This window comes from Lontra canadensis, unplaced genomic scaffold (assembly GCF_010015895.1).
Source record: "Lontra canadensis isolate GAN:19392208 unplaced genomic scaffold, GSC_riverotter_1.0 scaffold6, whole genome shotgun sequence".
In the NCBI taxonomy this organism is placed as follows: domain Eukaryota; kingdom Metazoa; phylum Chordata; class Mammalia; order Carnivora; family Mustelidae; genus Lontra; species Lontra canadensis.
In genome coordinates this window covers 12278262-12299676 of record NW_022631000.1, presented here as the reverse complement: position 1 = coordinate 12299676, position 21415 = coordinate 12278262, and the positions used below count along the sequence as shown (strand labels likewise).

Below are 21415 nucleotides of genomic sequence, written 5' to 3'. Positions count from 1 at the left end.
AGTGACAACTGCTCTTTCCTTCCACAATCACCCATCCATTTGATAAAACCACCCATCCAGCAAGTACTTCGTAGGCATCATATGCGAGCCCCTTAAAGAATTGGGGTTTGGGTTCGCTCATTCCCGTGTCCCCCACTCCCTTCGCAACCTTCCCATCCCCCCACCTCCCTACCCCACCCCCACCCCCACCAACTGCTCAGATTCTAGCATCTTAAGCACAAGATAGGAAATTTGAACCAGGGGATCAAAGAGCTTGTTCTTGAACTCATGGCTATAGACTGTCAGAGTGGGCAAAACTATCCCTAAACGCCCTAGACGTCTACTGCCATTGCCAAGATAAACAACACAACCTTCTTAGGGCTTCCTCAAAGCTCCCACCTAACAGCTTCGACTCAATTCCATCCTGCGGGCCCCATGAGCGAATGAAAGCCAGCCTTGCCTGCCAAGACGCTGCCCCGAAGAACGAAGTTTACGTTTGAAGCCACAAGACTAATTTGTTTATTAGGTGTGTTCTAGTAAGTTGAGGAGGGGGCATTTTTTGGCAAATAAATAAATAAATAATCAGACAAAAGGCGACTTTGGGGGCCAAGGAGGAGCTCAGGAAGAGGAGGCGGAGTCTTTGCATAGTTCTACATGAACGCAAGGTGGCAGCAGTGGGCAACGCGGGTTTGCAGCTGAAATGCGGCACTTGCAAAAACCAGAAACAGGAGGCTTTCGAGAAAGAGGAGAAGGTCAGAAGGTGACTAACTATTTCTTTATCACAGAGACTGTGGTGTGGAACATTCGTCCTCTCTCCTGGGAGGCTGGAGGCGGCATCTTACATGATCTGCCTGGGCATCCCGTAGCCGGTCATGCCTGCCTGGGAAGCTCCCTTGTTGCTGCCCATCTGCAGGCCAATTACGTTCTGTCCCTGGCGAAGCTGCTCCTCTGAAAATCCTCTCCGATTCTGCTGAGCTTTCCTGGGCAGAGGAAGTGAGGGGAATCAGGTCATTCTGACAGTCTTCAAACCCTTTCCAGGATATGCAGTTAGAATGGCCCAGGGTTGGATTGGGGTGGTGGGCAGGGTGGGGTGGGGGGGAGTTGTCAGTCACTGGATAGAACACAAGATCACCAAATAGAATAGTAAGCCTTGTACTGAGCTACAGTACTGATAGCAGCTATGCTCCTACCCCGGGCTATGCTCCTACCCTGGGCTGTGCTCCTACCCTGGCCATGGTCCTATCATGAGCTCCGTGCCTACTCCAAGTATGCTGCATGATACATGAGCTCTCTACTCCTTAGAACCCAGATGATTTTTTAGAATTTGCATGAAAGAATTAGGGGTACCTCTCTGAAGACTTCACTCTCAGATAACTTTCCTGTCACCCACTCTCTCACAGTTACCTCAAGCCCTTGTGCAAAGTACCAACAGCTCTTCTTACAAAGCAGGTCATTAATCCCAATCCACCTTTCCCTGTGTCGGTCCAAGTATTAATGCTCCCGTTTTAGAGCCACAGGACCTAGGAGTCAAGGAGGAAACGCTTTGTACTCTTCACCAGAGGTCAGCAAGCTTCAGTAAAGAGCCAGAGAGTGGGTAATTTTGGTTTTATGGGTCATATAAACCACGGTATGTCACTAACAAAGGGGGGACTAAAACCAGAGTTTCCACTAGCCAGCATCTAGGAGGTTTTTGGACCAGATGCATTTAAACTTGTACTTTTTTATAACGTCTAGAAGAAGAAGGAGCGAGTAGGGAAATGTAGGGTCAGTTATCTTCTACAAAGTGCTCTTTTGTCCTCATCGCCCACTGAGCTACTGGGTTGAGTTTATGTTCGCTTGCTTCCCCCCACCCCTAAAAACAGCAACAACAGCCGCAAAATCAATCCTTTACTGACATGACCACATAAGACGTTATCCAGACCAGGCCACCCTTGAAAGTGAAAGTGACCATTGTCAATAAGTGCACTGGGACAACAGGCACAAACCAGGGCACATTTTCCCTTCATCGAGAGCAAGAATAAATGGATAAATGAGTTGACTTGGGGCTTCTTAGATCATAATAAAACCAAGTTCAGAGCTCAAGCCCCCTCTGAGAAAAACCAGCCAGTCCTACTCGGCCTCTTGAGAAAGAGCATGGCCCAAGCCCGAGGGTCCCAGTATCTAGCAGGAAACACTCAACCAAGTCTGCCCTGGGTGGGCTGTTGGCCTCATGGCAGCATGGGTCTTTCCTCACTCTCAGGTATCAGCTGGGGGACCAGGAGTGCTTGCCCCTAAGGACTTTATGTCGTATCAACCTCTGAGGCTTCAGATGCTCTCTCTAGTAGGATCTTCCTCTGCGGGGGGTCAGCGGGGTACAAAGAAGCAGGAAGTGATACTCACCTGTGAAACCAGGATGGCTCTCCCCGATAACAGCCATCATCCTTGGTGACTGCGACGCTGCCGAGAGCCATCAGGGTCCTCTGCACGGCTGCCATGTCCTTCCCTGCAAGCCAACAGAGAAATGAGGGCCAAGCCTGTGTCAGGGCTGAGGAATCTGGAAGGATGGGGCTGGCCCTCTGGAAAGGAAGTTCTGATAGGAGGCTGTTGGCAATCCCATCCCAGGGAGGGGGATAGCAAACACTTCTCCAAGCCGTGAAGATAACTGTAGCAGAACTACCCAGGAGGGATCAAAAAATCACCTTCCTACTCTCTGTGTGACTTGCCCAGTTTCTCATCCTTACAGAGTTGCCATATGAGTAAAACATTCCAAACTCCTATCTGTTCAGATACAGGGAGGTCCCTGCCCTGGGCAGAGGCCCTCACCACCGTGGGTTCTAGAGGCTGTGGCTAGGGGAAAGCCTGTGGCTAGGCTTGCAAGCTGGTCCACAGAAGAGGATTTTCCTCAGGACTGAAGGCGGGGGCGGGGAGGAAACTAGAAAGAAGTTGTTTTGGATGACTTAAATGCGCCTAACCCCAGGTGCCTCCTCTCTTTCACTTTCTCTGGGTTAAACGGGTCTAAAATCACCCAAGTGCCTCCCATGGAGTACTCACTTGGGTCTTGGGGCTGGAGACATGCACGCGAAGGAAAGCCAATCAACACAGAAAGCACTCGATGTGACACAAACGAGAGGCCCTTTATTTTGTGCAGCCTGGAAGGAGCTAAACAGAGATGATACATAGCTGGCTTGTGGGGCGTGTGTGTGTGTGTGTGTGTGTGTGTGAGAGAGAGAGAGAGAGAGAGAGAGAGAGAGAGAGAGATGTGTGTGTTGTCCCCCTTCACACAGTGGGAGAAGGAACATGGTTATCTGAGGAGCCCCGTGGCCCTGAACCCACAGAGAAGACCACTGGCCCTACAAGTCAGCCTGTTCCTCCCGTCTTTCTGCCTTTCCTCCCTTCCAGCTGACTGCCAGGCCCTGGACTGGGAAAGATGCTACCGTGCGGTCAGCACCGACTGAGAACCAGATGTGTGGAGTGTGGAGAGCAAAGCTCAAGGCACAGGGTTAGTTAGAAAGGAGAGCAGCGTTCAGCAGGGCAGGTGGGGGGGCGGGTCAAGCTATGAAAGTTAACGGCAAGTGTTGGAGCATCTGGGTGGCTCATTGGGTTAAGCCTCTGTCTTCGGCTCAGGTCATGATCTCAGGGTCCTGGGATCGAGCCCCGCATCGGGCTCCCTGCTCAGCGGGGAGCCTGCTTCCCCTCTCTGTCTGCCTCTCTGCCTACTTGTGATCTCTCTCTCTCTGTGTCAAATAAATAAATAAAATCTTTTATTTTATTATTATTTTTTTAATTTGACAGACAGAGGAAGAAGCAGGCTCCCCGCTGAGCAGAGAGCCCGATGCAGGACTCGATCCCGGGACCCTGAGATCATGACCTGAGCTGAAGGCAGAGGCTTAACCCACTGAGCCACCCAGGCACCCTAAATAAATAAAATCTTTAAAAGAAAGAAAGAAATACTAGAAGGCCCTCCTTGGGGGTGCCTGGGGGGACTCAGACTGTGAAGCCTTTGATGTTCAGTCTCGGCTCAGGTCGAGATCTCAGGCTCCATGCTCAGCGGGGAGTCTGCTTGAGATCCACTCCCTCTGCTCCCTCCTCCATTCATGCACTCGCTCCCTCTCACTCTCAAATAAATAAATCTTTTTTTAAAAAAAAAGGCCCACTTTGCACTGAGTGAACCATCTGTGGTCTTCCCAGCCGGGCTGCTGCAGCTCGGTCACCAGGGAATACAGAATTACAGGAGAGAGGCAGACGGAGAGCAAGACCGGAGTAAAACTCTCATGAAACAAACCATTAAGGCCCACAGAGGAGGTTCCGTTCAGGATGTCCATCTATTCAACGAGGAGAGAGAGATAGCAGATCCTCCTTCCCTCACTTTTCTTCCCCACCCCATTAACCTCAGAGTGATTTCCGGGATTCTGAGGCGAGGGTGGGTGGCAGACAGCTGCCTGGAGGCAGAGCTGTCAGAGGAGAGACCCCGGGTGCAAGGAGCGCCTGGGGGTGGGGGTGGGGGTGGTGCAGGTCAGAGTGTGTGGCAGCAGATGGGCAGAGGAGGGCACAGGGAATAGTGAGACACGAGAGCAAGCCCCGAGGTGGTTAGAGAGTGACTGATCTCCACAGATAAAAAGCTTTTCTCTAATCATCACTGTGTAATGCGATCCCTTTTTTTTTTTTTTACTAGAGCTGTAGTGATAATGTTCTGAAGGATCAATCTGGAAAGAGATAGGGAGAGGGTCTGCTCTTTAAATAGCGAGCCAGTGAAGGGAGCCTAGAACAATGATTAAACGCAGGGAGGGACGCCTGGGTGGCTCAGTTCGTCAAACAGCTGCCTTCGGCTCAGGTCATGATCCCAGGGTCCTGGGATCGAGTCCCACATCGGGCTCCTTGCTCGGCAGGGAGCCTGCTTCTTCCTCTGCCTGCCACTCTGTCTGCCTGCGCTCCCACGCTCTCTTTCTCTCTCTAACAAATAAATAAAATCTTTAAAAAAAAAAAAAAACACAGGGAGATTCAGGAAGGTTAGAGTGCATCACTTAGCTCTGCTCTGTACAAGGAGCACACAGGATGTCTGTTTCTGCTGGATGGAAAGAGCAGGTCTGCTGAGCCCTGGAGCTGGGGCACTGTGCAGCCTGACACCCAGCAAGTCAGCCACAGATACGACCCCGCGGCCAGGGGCACAGCAGCCAGCTGTGTTAGTGCACACACCCAGCCTCCTTCCGGAGTCACTAGCTGGTGTGCATACTGCATGGACCCAGGCAGGAAGGAGAAAAAAACGTTGGGGGCAACGGTAAGACATCCAGCAACCCACCCACCCTCACCCTGGAGAGTGGAAGAGGGAGCAACGACATGATTGGGGGCAGAAGAAGCTAGGGAAGGAGTTCTGCATTTGACAGGGACACGTTGGAGAAGTTTTTCTTTTTCTTTTTCTTTTTTTTTAGTTTGACAGACAGAGATCACAAGTAGGCAGAGAGGCAGGCAGAGAAGGAGAAGGGGAAGCAGGCTCCCCGCAGAGAGTCCGATGCAGGACCGGATTCCAGGACCCTGAGATCATGACCTGAGCCAAAGGCAGAAGCTTTAAGCCACTGAGCCACCCAGGTGCCCTGGAGAAGTTTTTCTCAAGAAAGGTCCCAAGGAGAGAGATTTGCTATAAATTCAAGGCTAGACACTTTATTATACATGACATCAACCCAATGGAATTGATATTATTGCCTCCGGTGTAGGGATAGGAAACCTAATTCAGGGAGGTTAGTGAACAGGCCCAGTCACTCAGCAAGTAAACCAGAGCCTGACTCTGGCTCAGGTGTCAGAATGCAAAGTCTGCAAACAGTCCACCAGGCCACCATTTCCCATGGGTCCCCATCACAGGCTGGTTGCGGTGCCACGGTCCTCGGTGATCAGAGATGATTTGAAGGGGTGGCAGTGGCTGCTTCAGTGCCAAGGCTAGAGAGAATGCACAGGGGGACAAAACTGGGTCACAGTCCTTGGTCCCCATTAGTGCAAGGGTACCAACCCTTGGTAAAGTCTTTGAGTGTTTTTGTCTGGAAAAATTTCTCCAGGTCTCAACTCAAATAAGGTTATAGCAAGAGGAAGAGTTGGCGGGGGTAGAGTCCCCCATCAGCGTGCCAGTCAAGTTCCTCATTGCCAAGATTCTAAGTAACACTATGAACAGAAATCTGCCTCTCTACCTTGTCTAGCTGATTTTCCTGACGTGTCTGGTTGGCTTTCTAACAGATGTTCTTTATGAGGAGCTCCAGCATTCTCGGATTGGTGGAATGGCCCAAGGGTCCTTTTCTAGCCTCCTGTCTCTTACCAGTTCAGAATTCCAGATCCCATGCTGCTGGAGAGAGGGGGCCATTTGCAAAGACTTTCTGTAACTTGGGGTCACATACTCAATGTCTAGAGGAACAATGAGGTCAAGGAGCATCTGTGAATCTTGTCACCACCTGCCTAGAACATGACACTTCAGGAGTTTTTCCAAGCCTCTTGGACTACTTATGAGATGCTATGGGGGAGATCTCCTCAAAAATATGAATTTTGACATCACTCCCCTGAGAGATGGGAAATTCGGCAGGCATGGGGTGGAAGCTCTGGAATTTCATATTTTTAATCATCTCCCTAGGCAGTTTATACCATCGGTTAAGTTTGAGAAACATGATGACTCTCAAACTAGACTGTTCTTAACAGCTCAGATTCTAGAGCGATCTCCTGGGATGATTCTGATACAGCCAGATGGATAGGCACCCCTGCCCTGGCACTTTGGTTCCCCCCGCTTTTTTTTAAAGATATTATTTTTTATTTATTTGACAGACAGAGAGAAAGAGAGAGAGAGAGAGATCACAAGGAGGCAGAGAGACAGGCAGAGTGAGAGGGGAAGCAGGCTCCCTGCTGAGCAGAGAGCCTGATGCGGGACTCAATCCCAGGACCCTGAGATCATGACCTGAGCTGAAGGCAGAGGCTTAACCCACTGAACCACCCAGGCGCCCTAGTTTTCCGTTTTTTTTAAAAACATCGTCATGTCTGGCACATGGTAAGTTACTACGTAACACTCCTTAAGCAATAACTCCTCCCTTCAGAGCTATCTTCCACAAAATCAAATGGTAAAGTCAATAATTAGAAGGGCTCCGATCGAAGTCGGGAGCCAGCTCAGAATCCTAGCACCATGCAATCTCTTTGCTCCCTGAAAGCTACCAAAGATATTTGGCAAGACAACTTGAAAACCACTGCTGAAGGCTTTTCTTCCAAGAAAAAAAAAGAACGGTCTTAAAAGTGCTGGGGATTTTCTAGATGCTGAGTCCTTGGTGGTGACCTAAAAATGAGACCACTGGTCATTAAAAGGGGAAGTGACACAGGGAGTAGGAGGCACCAGGTCCACGAACAGCTCAGCGTTTTGATCCAGCAACAAGGAGTCTTCTAGCCTCCTCTTATGGGAGGGGCTGATATGAGATTTGGAATTGTGGAAAATGAGACAGTGGTGCAGCACAGTAGTCTCCCTCATCTCAGCTGGCCAGCCTTTTCTGAGAGAGTCTCCACATCTGGGTGTGCCCTTTCTCCTGCCTTATCACAGAATGTGTTTCCCCAGGTGTGGTCTTGCCCACCTGACTATGAAATGATAACCTCTGAGGGCTGGGGCAAAGGGTGCTGTATTGTCAGGTCCCTGCCCCACCCCCAACTGGGATTTTTTTTTTTTTAACCCAGTGTGGGGCTTGAACTTGAGACCCTGAAATCAAGACCTGAACTGAGATCAAGACCTGAGCTGAGATCAAGAATTGGCACCTGGGGGGAGCCTGGGTGGCTCAGTGGGTTAAAGCCTCTGCCTTCAGCTCAGGTCATGATCCCAGGGTCCTGGGATTGAGCCCCGCATCAGGCTCTCTGCTCAGCAGGGAGCCTGCTTCCCTTCCTCTCTCTCTGCCTACCTGTGATCTCTATCAAATAAATAAATAAAATCTTTAAAAAAAAAAAAAAGAAAAAGAAAGAAAGAAAGAATTGGCACCTGGGTGGCTCAGTGGTTAAAGCCTCTGCCTTCAGCTCAGGTCATGATCTCAGGGTCCTGGGATCAAGCCCCACATCGTGCTCAAGCCTGCTCCCCCCTCTCTCTCTCTGGCTGCCTCTCTGCCTATTTGTGATCTTTGTCTGTCAAATAAATAAATAAAATCTTTAAAAAAAAAAAAAGAGTTGGATTCTTAACTGAGCCACCCAGGCGTCCCACCACCAGGGATACTTAAGGGTTTTCTCTCTCTTGAATTTTGTTTATTACTTTCATGATATCTTATGTATGTCTTTGGGAAGAAAAAAATAATCGGAAGGGTGAAAGAGAAATAAAAAAGACCAGAAAAAGGTCATTTGGGTGGGTGATATCAGACTGGACATTCTACTTTCAATACTGAAAGTTTTTTTACAGTTTGTAGTCCAAACTCTTTGCTTCAGAGCTACTTCCATTTTTTTTTCTTTTCTTTCTTTCTTTTTTTTTAATCAGTCTTAACTCATCTTTGTTATTCCTGGAATACTGACCTTTTTCATCTTTCTGGAACCATTTCTTATTTCCCTGAGTAATAACTTAGGCATGACCCCAGTTCGCTACTCAAGGTAGAGGTCAAAGGAGAAATGTCAGAGAACAGAATGGGCCTGCTCTGTGAGTTTTATAAATTTTTGTTGCTTGCCTTCCTGGGGACACTCTGTCAGGCGGTGGTTCTCAAAGTGGGGTTCCCAGGCCAGCAGAAATAGCATCACCTATGAATTGGTATGAAATCCAAATTCCTGGGTCTTACCCCAGATTTAATGCCTCAGAAATTCTGGGGCTGTGTTTTCCTGAGCCTGCCAGGTGATTCTGATGGGTCCCAGAGGCTGGGAACCACTGCTGAAGGAAAACCCTGCCAAACATGATCACGAGCAGCACTTGTGGGAGTGGCGCTGGCGGCTCTTCTGACGGAAAAGGAGGCTGCTGGCAACAGGCATGTGGGATGACTCAGGTCACTACAGGTACATCACAAGATCCCAAAATGTCTCTCAAGTTGGGTGAAATCTCATAGCTCTTGCTGTGAAGGAATGACACACACACAGCAGCACCTCCCCAGGGAGTATATTTGGACCTTCCAGGCAGTCCTACCCCCAATATACACCACACTCCTCCCTAACTCCTTGTCATCATGGAAGGGGAACAGGGAGCCAGGGCAGAACCACACGTCCAGGACCCTTGTCAGTAGGACAGCTGAGAAAAGTCATCAGACTGGATTGATCTTTGAGTCTTGCCTGCTTGAGCATTCTGGAATTCTCCCTGCCTAAGGCTTGCTCACTGTGTGGTGATGCCAAGAAACCAAAAGGTTAGTTGCTGGTGGTCTTGTAATAGGGGAAGGAAGCCAACATGTATTGGGTGTCTATTAGCCAGGCATTGTGCTAGGCATTTTACACATTTAGTCCTTACAAAAACCCTCTGAGAAAGACACTAGACCTACTTACAGAGAAGGAAACTGAGACACTCAGAAGCTAAGCACTTAAACAAGTTGATAAAGCTGGGATGCAGAAGTAGTTTCAACCCATCTGCCTAACTCCAAACTCATGCTCTTTCCACCAAGATCTCTGGGGTCTTGGGGCACCTGGGTGGCTCAGTGGGTTAAAGCCTCTACCTTCGGCTCAGGTCATGATCCCAGGGTCCTGGGATCGAGCCCCGCATCGGGCTCTCTGCTCAGCAGAGAGCCCGCTTCCCCCTCTCTCTCTGCCTGCCTCTCTGCCTTCTTGTGATCTCTGTCAAATAAATAAATAAAATCTTAAAAAAAAAAAAAAAAGATCTCTGGGGTCTGGAATTGGCAAAGCCATATATACTGCACGGAAAGACATCAAGAGGGTAATGACCACGAGATGGAAAAAAGACAAAAAGGAGACGTGCAAAGCCAGCCCCTCTGTGATGGAGAATGGCTGATGCAGTGAAGACACCACCGATGACAGAGAGAAAATGTCATCCAGGCAACCCCACCAGCTTCTGCCTGAAACCATTCACGAACTCCATCTGTTCCAAGACAGAACATGCGCCTTTCTAGCCTTGCTCCTCCCGCCCTCATTGTCCATTTCTCCTACAAAAGAACAGGCCAATAATGACAACAGTATTTTCTTTTTTTTTTTTAAGATTTTTTTTTTTTTATTTGACAGAGAGATCACCAGTAGGCAGAGAGGCAGGCAGAGAGAGGGAAGCAGGCTCCCCGCTGAGCAGAGAGCCTGATGTGGGGCTTGATCCCAGGACCCCGAGATCATGACCTGAGCCAAAGGCAGAGGCTTAACCCACTGAGCCATCCAGGCGCCTCGACAACAGTCATTTTCACACTGCCACCATACATTATGTTCAACGATCACCAGCCACTATGCTAAGTACTTTCTAATGCATCACCCCATTCCATCCTCATGTCAACCCTGTGAAATAGACACTATTACCCCATTTTACAGCTGAGAAAGTCGAAGCTTGGAAAAGTTCACTGAGAGGTGGTGGAGTTGAGATGTGAACAAGGCAGTCTAATTTCTGACTCAGAAATCTGTATTCTACCAGTTTCCAGGGTAAGTTTTCTTTGAGTCTTTCTGACCAGTACATTCCCTAGCTCTCACGTGTTCTCTCTCATTCTCTCTCTCTCTGTCTCTCTCACACACCTCCTTTTCCTGCTCCTTCCTTTTCTCCTTCTCACTTTCCCTCCACAGGAAAGACACTGACGTCGCTCTCCTGAGTCATGGGCAGTTGAGACACCCCTTCCGGGTACCCGTAGCAAATCCGGAACCTGCCAGGCATTGACCTTCCATCATCCAAGAGAAAGACTTCTCCAGTCCTCTAAGCGGCCCTCAGCCCTCGATTCTTCCCCAGCCCTGAAAGGGATTGCTCACCCCCAGCTTCCTCCCAGGGGAACCTTAGTAGCTTTGTCTCTAATATCCCTGTGCTTGGGTTGTTTTCTGGGCCATTGAGCCCTGAGCTCCTTTTCAAAGCCCTGAACCTTTTATTCTGGTAGCTCCCAAGTCCATTTCAAACATTCGACTGTGCCTCTAAAAAGGGGTTTCAGGACAATGGGTCCATTTGGGGCGCCTGCCTCTCTAAAAAACAGAACCCCAAATGAGAAGGCACTCGGCAAGCCTGGGCTCCTGCGGCTTTATTCATCTACAACATCAGAGCCCCATGGAGTCACTGGGTGGCCAAGGGCAACAGACCCCTGCTGGGAAGATGCCAAACAGGGAAGACAGGGAGCAGGAAGCAGAGGAGGAAAAGAAGTCCCCAGGTGAAGAAGGTTGGACTGGCGGCAGCCACAGCCACCGCAGCCACAGGGCATGGAATCGGGTGAATAGCAATAAACTGAAAACCACCGGCAGAACGCTGGGAAAATGTGGCAGGGAGCTAAGCAAACGGCTGATTCAATAGCTGTATGTATAAACACGCACACCCTCGTAGGCACGCAGACACATGCCAGCCCTCCGGTTGCTCCTGAGCCACAGCGGGCTCTGGCAAAAAGGACCCAGTCTCATCCCTTGGTCCACTCTGCTGTCCGACGGGTCTCACCCTGGCCTTGCTCGAGGCAGCTCTGCCCCTCCCTTCTCTGCCCGGAGCCACCTGCCTTGCCACCCCTCGCCCCACGGTACGGTAACCAGCCCTGGCCTGAGCCTCTGTCAGTGATCCTGAACATCCCCTATAATGCTTAGGACTCTTCCTGAACCTCAGTCCTCAGTGTCCCATGGAGGGGGCCGCCAGAGGCCATTTGGACACCCCTAAGCATCCACTTTCCTATTGTCAGCCATGCCTACCTACATACCAGGTCAGCCACAACACCTCGGAGGGAGTCCCCTTCTTTGCCTCTCGAGGTCCATACTTTTTCCCCCGGGGATGAGACTCCTCAGTATCTGCCTCATCTCCTGTTTTCTAGCAGCATTAACCTGGCCTGGAGCCCGCCCGTCCACTACCTTACCTTGGGCTGCCACAGTCAGTCTCCCTTCTGCTTCTTGACCTCCCTTTCCCTTAAGAAATATGAACATACAGGGCTGGGACAGGCGCTGTAGACCTCCCCCTGCTCTGTAATCAGGGATCCAGTGCTCCCTCGAACCCTCCTCTTCACTGCCAGCCCCTCCTGGAGATAAAGTTTCCCTGCATGGTCTTGGATAAACGTGCAAAGGCAAGTAAGACAGCCTCAGTCACGTAAAGACAGGAAAGCACACTCGGGGTCCCCATCTCCCACAGACCTCCCACTTTCTTCCTCTTCCTACACACTTTCGGTACCTGGGGGGCTCACTCTTCTATTCACAAGAACTGCCTAGTGCGGGGGCTCCATCATTCTGTCCCACAGACCCCTGACTCCACCCCCTCATCTCCATCTTCCTCAGTCACTGCTGGGACTCAACAACCCGCTCCTGGTGCAGGTGAAGGAGACAGAGACGATCAGAGCATGGCACGGCTTACGGGTTGAGGCCCTATCCTCCCAGCATCAGAGAGACCAGCTTTGAGTCCCCGCTCTGCTGCTAGTTCCTGGCCATATGGTGGAACAAGTAATTATAGGCAAGCTTCTGCATCGTCTTCTAGGAAATGGGAAAATTAACAACACTCCATAGAATTGTAGGAATACTGATTGGCAATACACAGTAAAGGCCTTCCACTTGCCTCCTGCATGGGAAACCGTCCACAGGCACCACTATCTTTATTGCTGGGAAAATCATCCTCGTTTTGATCTAAAGAGCAGAAACCAAGCCTCACCTGTGACATCCACGAGGATGTGGAGGTGAGCATCCCCAAAGTCCCACACCAGTCCCAAAGGACCGGATATCTGAGTTCCTCCGTAATGGCAAACACAGGTAACCTGACGGGGGTCTTGGGATTCTAATAACTGGCATGTGAAAGACACAGGAAATACCACTGCACTGGGCATCCTATGGGTAGAACCGCTGATAACACCCAGGGCCAGCGAGCACGAGGCTCTGTATCTCCAGAGCCTGGCCGGCTTCACATGGGACAGTTGCACGGAGGGGCACACACATTTGGGCTCAAGGGGGACACGAGGCCCTATAACCATGGGTCTCAAATTCTTGGACACTGTCTCCAGTCACAGCATTTTCCCCGATAACAGTGGTTGGTTAAATACGTCCAGAAATGGGATTTGATTTTTATGCCTCATAAGACTCCTTCAGTCAAGTCACAAATGTGAAAGAAAGAATCATGTGTCACACTTCCTGAGCGGAATACATATCTGGAGTCCCCAAGCCCTCTGACAACAGTTTAGTAAAAGGTCGGGGTGCTCTTGCTTTCTCAGATTGAATGACACAACTGCGCCTGGCGGCTTTGTCTGGAAGCCCCGCTGCTGGTGAGTCAGAAGCATGCTTACCAACCCCCTTCTCTTCCAGGAGCTACCATTTGTTCTGCAAGAGTACGTTGTGGGAGGGGTCATGGGAATGAACGACATCCATGTAACCATTTTAGCTTCCTCGCAGCAGAGGCCTCCGTTTCCACCCTAGCTTGCTGAGGTCCCTGCCATGTCCTCGGGGTGTGTGTTCCCTCAGAGGAGGGGACTCTTTTCAATAGATCATCACAAAGGGGTAGGCTAACAGTGCCCCTGGGTCCGGGCAGCGGATAACCCCACCCCCCTGCACTCCCCGCCACAGGGGCACACATGGGCCCAGGGAAGAACAGTGGGAGCAGGTTTCACAAAGAGATGGACAAAGTAGAGGGGGAGGGGGGGCAATCCCAAAGGCCCAAGGGCTGTTTACCTTCCCACAGATCCACCGTCTGAAAAATGTCCGTGGTCCTGACGCCATAGATCTCTGCAGCTTTTAGGAACTGGGAGATTTGCTCCATCTGCTTAAAAGCCATCTTTGACTCGGAGATCTTGGGAATGGGCTCCTGTCCTGGTGGGTATAGACTGTTTATCAGCTTGCACAGGACCTGAAGGGAGAAAGGGGAGACAAAATCAGGGTTTCTTTTTGTACGCATCCCATCACGGATGCAAGTGAATCCAGGCCCTACAGGGCACAGCTTACAGGTTTGGGCTGGAACAAGTCTTGCGCCCTAGGAAGGCACTGGCTCAGGGCTGGGTGGCCGGGTTCCCATGCCAAATCCCAAAGACCCAGGCGGCCTCACTCCCTGAGCTGTTCCAGACTCTAAGCAGGTCCTGCAGCCTAGGAATCCCCTTCCCTCCTTGCTCCTCCCTTCCTTCCTCTGGGGGAGGGAAAGAATGTTTACAAATAGGGAAAAATGTGTGGTGATGAGACCGTGATTGCAGATTTTCAACGGAGGGAGGGGAGGTCAAATAATAGAATCTAATACTATCTCTTTTATCAAAAGGCAGATCAGAATCAGGCTTCAATAATTCATCGCATATGTGCCAACGATGTATAAAATAACCGAACCAGGTACCATCCTCCTAGTTGCCCCTAACCCAAGTCCTGGGAAACCTGGCAGAAGCGGGGAGCAGCTGTTACGTAACAGTAAATCACAGCCTGCAGGGAAAAGCTGGGCTTTTGGGAATCAGCAGTCCCCAGCCCCCAAACACACCAGAGCCTCTGATCAGAAAAGCAGTTCTCAAATAAGGATTCCCTTTAGTTTCTCGAGAACCCATGCATTCAACAGACATTCGGGACCCCCAGACAGCAGGGCTCCCAGACAGAAGGGAAGTATGGGAACGTGTTTAGTCTCCCTGACCCCTTCCTTTGTTGTACTTTGTAACTAACTAACCCACTCCCTGGGCGGGGAGGGAAAATGACTCTCCAAGAGCTGAGGGACCCAAAAGCTGGAGACAGGGAAGGGAAATCCTTATCTCCATTCCCACTGGAAAAAGCAAAAAGGCTTCTAATTTGGCAAGAACTCCAAAGGAAGCTGCCCTGTATCCGGTGGGCGCAGAATCCTCTAAGCCATCTAGGGAATTGTGCGGGAGCCCAGCTCCTCAACCCTGAGGAATAAAGGCATGCCCGTGCCCACCCGGGGAGACACAGAGATTGGCAGCCGCAGCCCCTCCCGCAGCCTCGCCTTGGAAGAGAAAGCCCTGGAGGGCTTCCCAGCCCACTGCCCCGGCAAGCAGGACCGCTCCGGCCTTACCGTCCCGTCCATTAACCATTGCTGAAAATGAGCCCGGCCGGGGGGCGGGTGCTCTATGTCCTCGGCGCACTGCAGGATGATCCAGTCCACCAGCTTGTTCTCCAGGTCCGCGTCGTACTTCTGCTCGATCTTCTCCTGCACCTCTCGGCTTAAGCCGTAGCTCGGGCCCCGGTTAGCCATCTCTGGAAGACAAGAGAGGACACGCGCGGCATCCACACAATAGCAGCGGCGGCCCCGGGCTCCCTGCGAGCGGGGCTGGGACGTGCGGGGCTGGGCGGTCTGGCCCAGCAGCAGCAGGAGCGGGCAGAAAGCCGGGCGTGGTTTAAATCGAGGAGCCAATGAAGCCGCTGGGGTTTCACCTACCAACGCGAAAGAACAGCGCAGCCACGCGCCGGTGACTCTAGAATAAAGCTCCTGCTGGTCCAGGGGCGCCGGAACGCCCCTCTCGGTCCCGCCTGTCGATGGGATGAGATGGGATGAGATGAGATGATGCGCTCGGACTCACAGTCTAGGCCGAGCCCCCCCGGCAGCCGCGAGGGGGGGAGGGGGGCGCTGGGTGGTGGTCGTGACTCCCCCTCTCCAGAAGCGCTTTGCAGAGGCAGAGACCCTGGGATGGGAGAGAGCAGGTCATGAACAGGCAGGAAGGCAGGCCGCCTTGACGTTCAGCGTCTGCGGCTGCGTGGCGCCTGGAAGAAGGGTGCACTGATTCGATTTTCTCCTGGCTGAGGAGGGTCAGGCCCGGGTCGTTGCTAAGAGCCGTGCAAAAAGCCCCGGCCCTCTCCTGTGTCACTCAAGCCCGCCCGCCTCCCTCCCGCTGAGAGCCGCACAATTCTTTCCCCTCCTCTGCGGGAGACGGGGCGGATTGTCTACCCGACCAGCACACAGCTGCGGGGGGCCTGGGGCCTGGGGGAGGGTCCATCCTGTCAGCTGTCCATCTGTCGGGAGTTGCCAAACCACTTTCCCTGTGCCCTGAGGTAACAGTTGTCGGGCTGGACCCGAGGGAGGAGCGGAGAGCCGCAACCATTCACTTGTGAAGCTGCCGGCCAGATTCCATCCAGAAACTTCCATCCTCGTGCGAAACTGTGGTGTCTCAGTTTGACTTAACCAAAGAATGCACCTTTTTAATGCTATTTTTAATCGAAAGATACTAGGAGCATGTTTCCTCAATTAAACAGGGCTCAATGTCAATGTGCTAAGAGACTCGTGGAGTGAAAGGTGTTGATAAGAGTGTGAGCATTTCATCTGTCTATTGTAGTTAAGGACCTAGCAGGCCCCACTGGCATGCTGCCCCCCGGGGGGGGACTGAGTATTGGGTCAAACAAGACCTCAGGACAAATCAACTTAGACCCGGGTTGGCCTGAAAAAAAAAATTTTTTTTAAGATTTTATTTATTTATTTGGCAAACAGAGATCACAAGTAGGCAGAGAGGCAGGCAGAGAGAGGGAGCAGAGAACCCAATGCGGGGTTCAATCCCAGGACCCTGAGATCATGACCTGAGCCGAAGGCAGAGGCTTAACCCACTGAGCCACCCAGGTGCCCCTGAAACTTTTATAACTGACAAAGAGCTGGGCAATCAGCTTTCCTAGACTGTAAAGCACTTGGGGGCAGGGGTAAGGTCTCATTGGCGTTGTGTAGGTCTCTGGGTACTTTTCATGAGAAAATCACCCCAAAATATGTTCTTTTGGTTCATTCAGCAAATATTTTTTGAGTGCTTAATGGTGCCAAGTACTGCACTGGAGAGGAATCAAATAGAGCTCTTTCCCCTGGGACAGTTTGCTCAGTTGACTTGGGCATATTAGAGAAAGCAATTCTGGTACATGCAAAGGTAATCTCGGTCCCCGTGCAAAACTGGTTGGAAGCTCGGCAGGGAATGACTCCTTAAATAATACAGGTATTGAGAGAAATCTCCTGCCAGCTGGGGCCTGGACTAGTGGAAATGCAATCACTTGGTAGACATGGGGGCAGTCTGTCTGGGAGAAGACTTCGTGGTCAGTAGCTGAAGGCATAGAGAGAGAACTCGGAGACACACAGGGTTGTAAGAGAACCTGCTTTTAGAAGAGCACTGGGTTTAGCAAAAGGCACGGAAAGGACGGACTAATGCAGATCTTGGTGCTGCATGGAATCTTCAGTCGAGGAAGCTCTGAAGACAACAGAAGTGTCTCTGGAGACTTGGGGGTTGGGGAAGAGTTTAGAGCAGGGAAATTTTCAGCGGAATTTCACAAGTCACTGAGTTGCGTCTTGGGTGGCAGCAGGGAGGTCAATTCCAACCTGCCACTAAAGGAACAGAGGCCCAAACAGAAGGCATGTCACTTTCTCTGTGGCTGGAATTGCTTGAAGGAAGAGGTTGGTTTGTTATATAAAACTAGAAATAATTCTAAAAGATGTACATGTACAGTTACCTTCTTTCCTCTTCTTCATTCCTCCCTTTCTTCCTCTCTCTCTTTCTCTCTTTTTTCTTTCCTCGCTTCCTTCCTTCCTTCCTCCCTCCTTCCCTCCTTCCTTTCCTTCTCCTTCTCTTCTTTCCTCTTCTTTTCTCTTTCCTTCCAGGTAATTTGTACCCAAAGATTTACTTCCATCATGACAAAACAGATTGGGGTGCTTTAAGCAAATGATTGAGCTCATGGTTCTGGAGAGGATACAGTGGCAAAGAATGGGGTTAGGTTAGAAGTGTCCCGCAATCTACCAAAAGTCTTTAGAAAAAAAAATGTTTGATCCCTGAGGGAAATAGGCTCAACTCTACATTTACTGAGGTCTACTAGGGTTAGATTAATTTTCTCGATAGCTTTTTTAAAGGGCCTATGTATCTGAGTACAAAAATGCATGGGACATGGCAACTAGGTCTAGTAGCAAAGTTAAACTTGCAAACAATAAGTACCAGCTAGGTGTCATGCTAAAAATATGCACAAGGTACTGAGGTACAGTGATACCTAGAAGAAGGGGGTAGGGATTGGGGAACAGGTTTCTAAATGAGATGACTTTAAGCCTCAAAAGATGAGTGGGTGTTTATCAGGTGAAAGGGGTGAGGTGTTACCAGGTGGATGGGGTGAAGCGGGAGGGGTCAGGAACATCAGGAACATGGCGGGCAAAGGCAGCTTCGTTAGGCAGGTGAAAATGTTCCAGTATCAACAGAGCCTAGGATCAAAGAGAAGAGACATACAGGAAGAAAACTAAGGCGTGGCTGTCATGGAGGCTCTAGACCATAAAAGAGTCTGCTTGCAAGGGCCCATGGTTAAATTTTCAGGGGTTGGGAAAGCCAGTTGTCACGTAGCCATTATAAGCAATTAAATTATATAAACTTAATTACAAATGTTAAATACTCAAAATAGATTACTTCCTAATTTATTTTGCTACATTTTACTATTACATGTACTTTTGAGAATATTATTATGTTTGCTATCTCTTTACAGAGTATTTACTGTATAATGGTGTGCTCCTGACCATTTCTGCCCAACTTGGTTGAGTTCAGTGACATCACTGTGATAGCTTCAAACCAGTCATTAAAGAAATATTTATGCCATGGATGTTGGCAAATTTATAAATCAGGGTGTTTTTATTTTGTTGTGTTTTTTTTTGTGTTTTTTTTTTCTGGAAAGCTAGCTGTTAAATATTTACTGGCTTTGCCTGCCACTGGACTTATGCAAAAGAATTCTGAGTTGTTTTATTAGGGAAAGAGAATCATCCTATTGATGTGTGTGAAGGAAAAAGAGATGATCGGAGTGCCTCCAAATTTGACTGGTATAACGGGTTAATGGTGCCATTTATTGTAAGGGGACTCATTTGGGAGGTACATATAGGGGAAAGGTAACAGAGTTTGTACTTCCTACATCTGGGAGGCCCATGATCCATCCCAGTGCATTAGATAGTTGGTTTAACGGGTCTGGAGCTCAAGAGGAAAGTCTGGAATGGAGGAATGGACTTGAATCACCTGCATGCAAGGAGCTGTTAAAACTAGGAATGTGGCGGGGCACCTGGGTGGCTCAGTTGGTTAAGCCCCTGATTTTGGCTCAGGTCATGATCTCAGTCAGGGTTGTGAGATCAGGCTCTGCACTCAGCAGGGTGTCTGCTTGAGATCCTCTCTCTCCCTCTTCCCCTCAAAAAACTAGGAGCATCAGTGTGGTTGTTTAGGGTAAGTAGGGAGAGAAGGCCAAGGTCAGAATTCCCCAGAACGTTAATGTTAATGCAGTGGGTAAGGAGGACAAGTGAGCAAAGAGCTGTCAGGGCATGGTCAGCGATGCCTGGGGGGCAAGCGTGTCAAAACAAAGCTCTTGACCTCAGGGAGATTGGTACATACATGGGAATAGTAAAGCACTTGGGTTTTTTTTTTCTTTTTTTAAAAGATTTTATTAATTTTTTGAGAGAGAGAACAGCATGAGAGAAAGAGAGAGAGCATGAGCTGGGGAGGGGATGAGGGAGAAGCAGACTCCCCGCTGTGCAGGGAGCCCGATGCAGGACTCGATCCCAGGACCCTGGGATCATGACCTAAGCAGAAGGTACACACTTAACCAACTGAGCCACCCAGGTGCCCTGTAAAGCACTTAAGTTCTATCAAAAAGAGAACAGAATTCTGTTCTTGAGAGTGCAGAGGACCCGATGACAAACCTGTTAGAGGGGTGGGAACAAGTTGGGAAAGGCTTTCACTGGGCAACTGACACTTGACCTTTATATTTCTTTTTTTAGTAGAAGAGAGTTTTTCTGTCAGCAAAACCCTGAAAGCCCAAGAAAAGGGAGAGTCCAAATGTTTGGAAGGATAATTTCCTCAAAAGACACAATTGGTTAAAAAAGAAAAATTGGTTGCATTTTACTAGGTATATTCTCTAAATGTACAAAAGCATCATTTTTTTTTAAATCAAAAGAACCATGCATACCATGTGATTACGTCTCTAAATTAAAAATGACTAGATATGTATTTAAAGGGCATCTTTAAAAGGTGTATCTAAATTCCATCCATCTACTTCTTTCCTTCAGAAAATAAGAGTTTCTTAGTTGTGTGGGTATTATTTTATCAGTTTCAAATTTAATGAAAATTAGGTGTTTTCCCTTTGGGCACTGACCCATTCTGTGGCTGGTCCTATACCCCTTGCGAGCTCCTTGCTTTGTAAAGCTCAGCCTTGCCCCAGGCTCTTTCCCTCCTCTCGTCCACACATTACTTTCTATTGGCTGCTCAGAGACCAGCTACTGTTCAGATTTGTGTCTGGACATGCGTCTAAGCTCAGCAGATGCAGCAAAAGCAAATTTATTCTGTGGCCTCACTTAGGTTTCCTTACCATTGGTGTCTGCCTTCTCTCTCTCCATCGCATGGGCTGAGGTTGTTTAGAAGTCTCATGTCGCTGTTAAAATAATGGAGGGGCTGCTGCTTGTTCAAGCGTTTTCCGTGTCACTGGATACGTGGCATGGAGTGGTTTTAGAAAAAAAAAAGGGGGGGGGGGGCGCCTGGGTGGCTCAGAGGGTTAAGCCTCTGCCTTCGGCTCGGGTCATGATCTCAGGGTCCTGGGATCGAGCCCCGCATCGGGCTCTCTGCTCAGCGAGGAGCCTGCTTCCCCCCCCACCCCTGCCTGCCTCTCTGCCTACTTGTGGTCTCTGTCAAATAAATAAATAAATAAAATCTTAAAAAAAAAAAAAAAAAGGAGAAAGAAAGAATGAAAGAAAGAAAGAAAAGAAAAAAGAGGGCTTTAGGGGAAAACACTGGGGGGAAACTCCCACTAAAATGCACTAGAATACATCTCATTGATACAAATACAAAATCATTTGGAATTTGGAATTTGTGATTACCCTCTGCAAAGCTATATGAGATTTCAAAATGGCTTTTCCAGGGACATCTGGGTGGCTCAGATAGCTGGGTGTCTGCCTTCAGCTTGTGTCATGATCTCCAGGTCCTGGGATCGAGTCCTGCATCGGGCTCGCAGCTCCGTGAGAAATCTGCTTCTCCCTCTCCCTCTGCTTGTGCTCTTTTTCTCCAATGAATAAAATATTTTTTAAATAAAAATAAATAAAACAGCTTTTCCTATTTTCAGATAGTGAAGGTTTCTCCTCCTCCCCTTTGCTAACCTTTGAATGTTTGAAATGATACCACACAACTAACCTTCTTCCAGCTTAGCATCTTGAAGAGAAGGTGCTTTGAAAGCCCTGCCGGCTTCCTTGCTGCTTTTTCTTCCTAAACCCCACAAATTATGTCCACCAGTTTCTCACCAGACTGTGCTCAGGGCGTTATAAGTGAAAAGATAGTGACTCCTGTGCGTGTGTGTCATTGTTCTAAGGTACTGTACTTACTGGATCCTTATGCTTTATTACCTAGCTTTATGTCATTTTACAGCTGACAAAACTTCAAAGAGGTTAAGTAAATTGCTCAATTACAGGGTTTGTAAATGGTGAGCTAGGAGTTTAAACCCACACCGCATAGTCTGTCCCTAACCTGAATGCACATTGCCTCTACAGGTA

General features: G+C 49.4%; 1 protein-coding gene across 1 annotated transcript; it reads right to left on the bottom strand.

Moving 5' to 3' along the window:
- Positions 1–474: 474 nt before the first annotated feature.
- Positions 475–15308, bottom strand: TAGLN3 (transgelin 3). The gene is made up of 4 exons (XM_032852182.1): positions 14981–15308; positions 13657–13831; positions 2359–2461; positions 475–959 (listed from the first exon to the last, which is right to left on the bottom strand). Exons 1-4 carry the CDS (start codon positions 15158–15160, stop codon positions 818–820), a joined length of 600 nt encoding a protein of 199 aa, XP_032708073.1. The 5' UTR covers positions 15161–15308; the 3' UTR covers positions 475–817.
- Positions 15309–21415: the final 6107 nt, after the last annotated feature.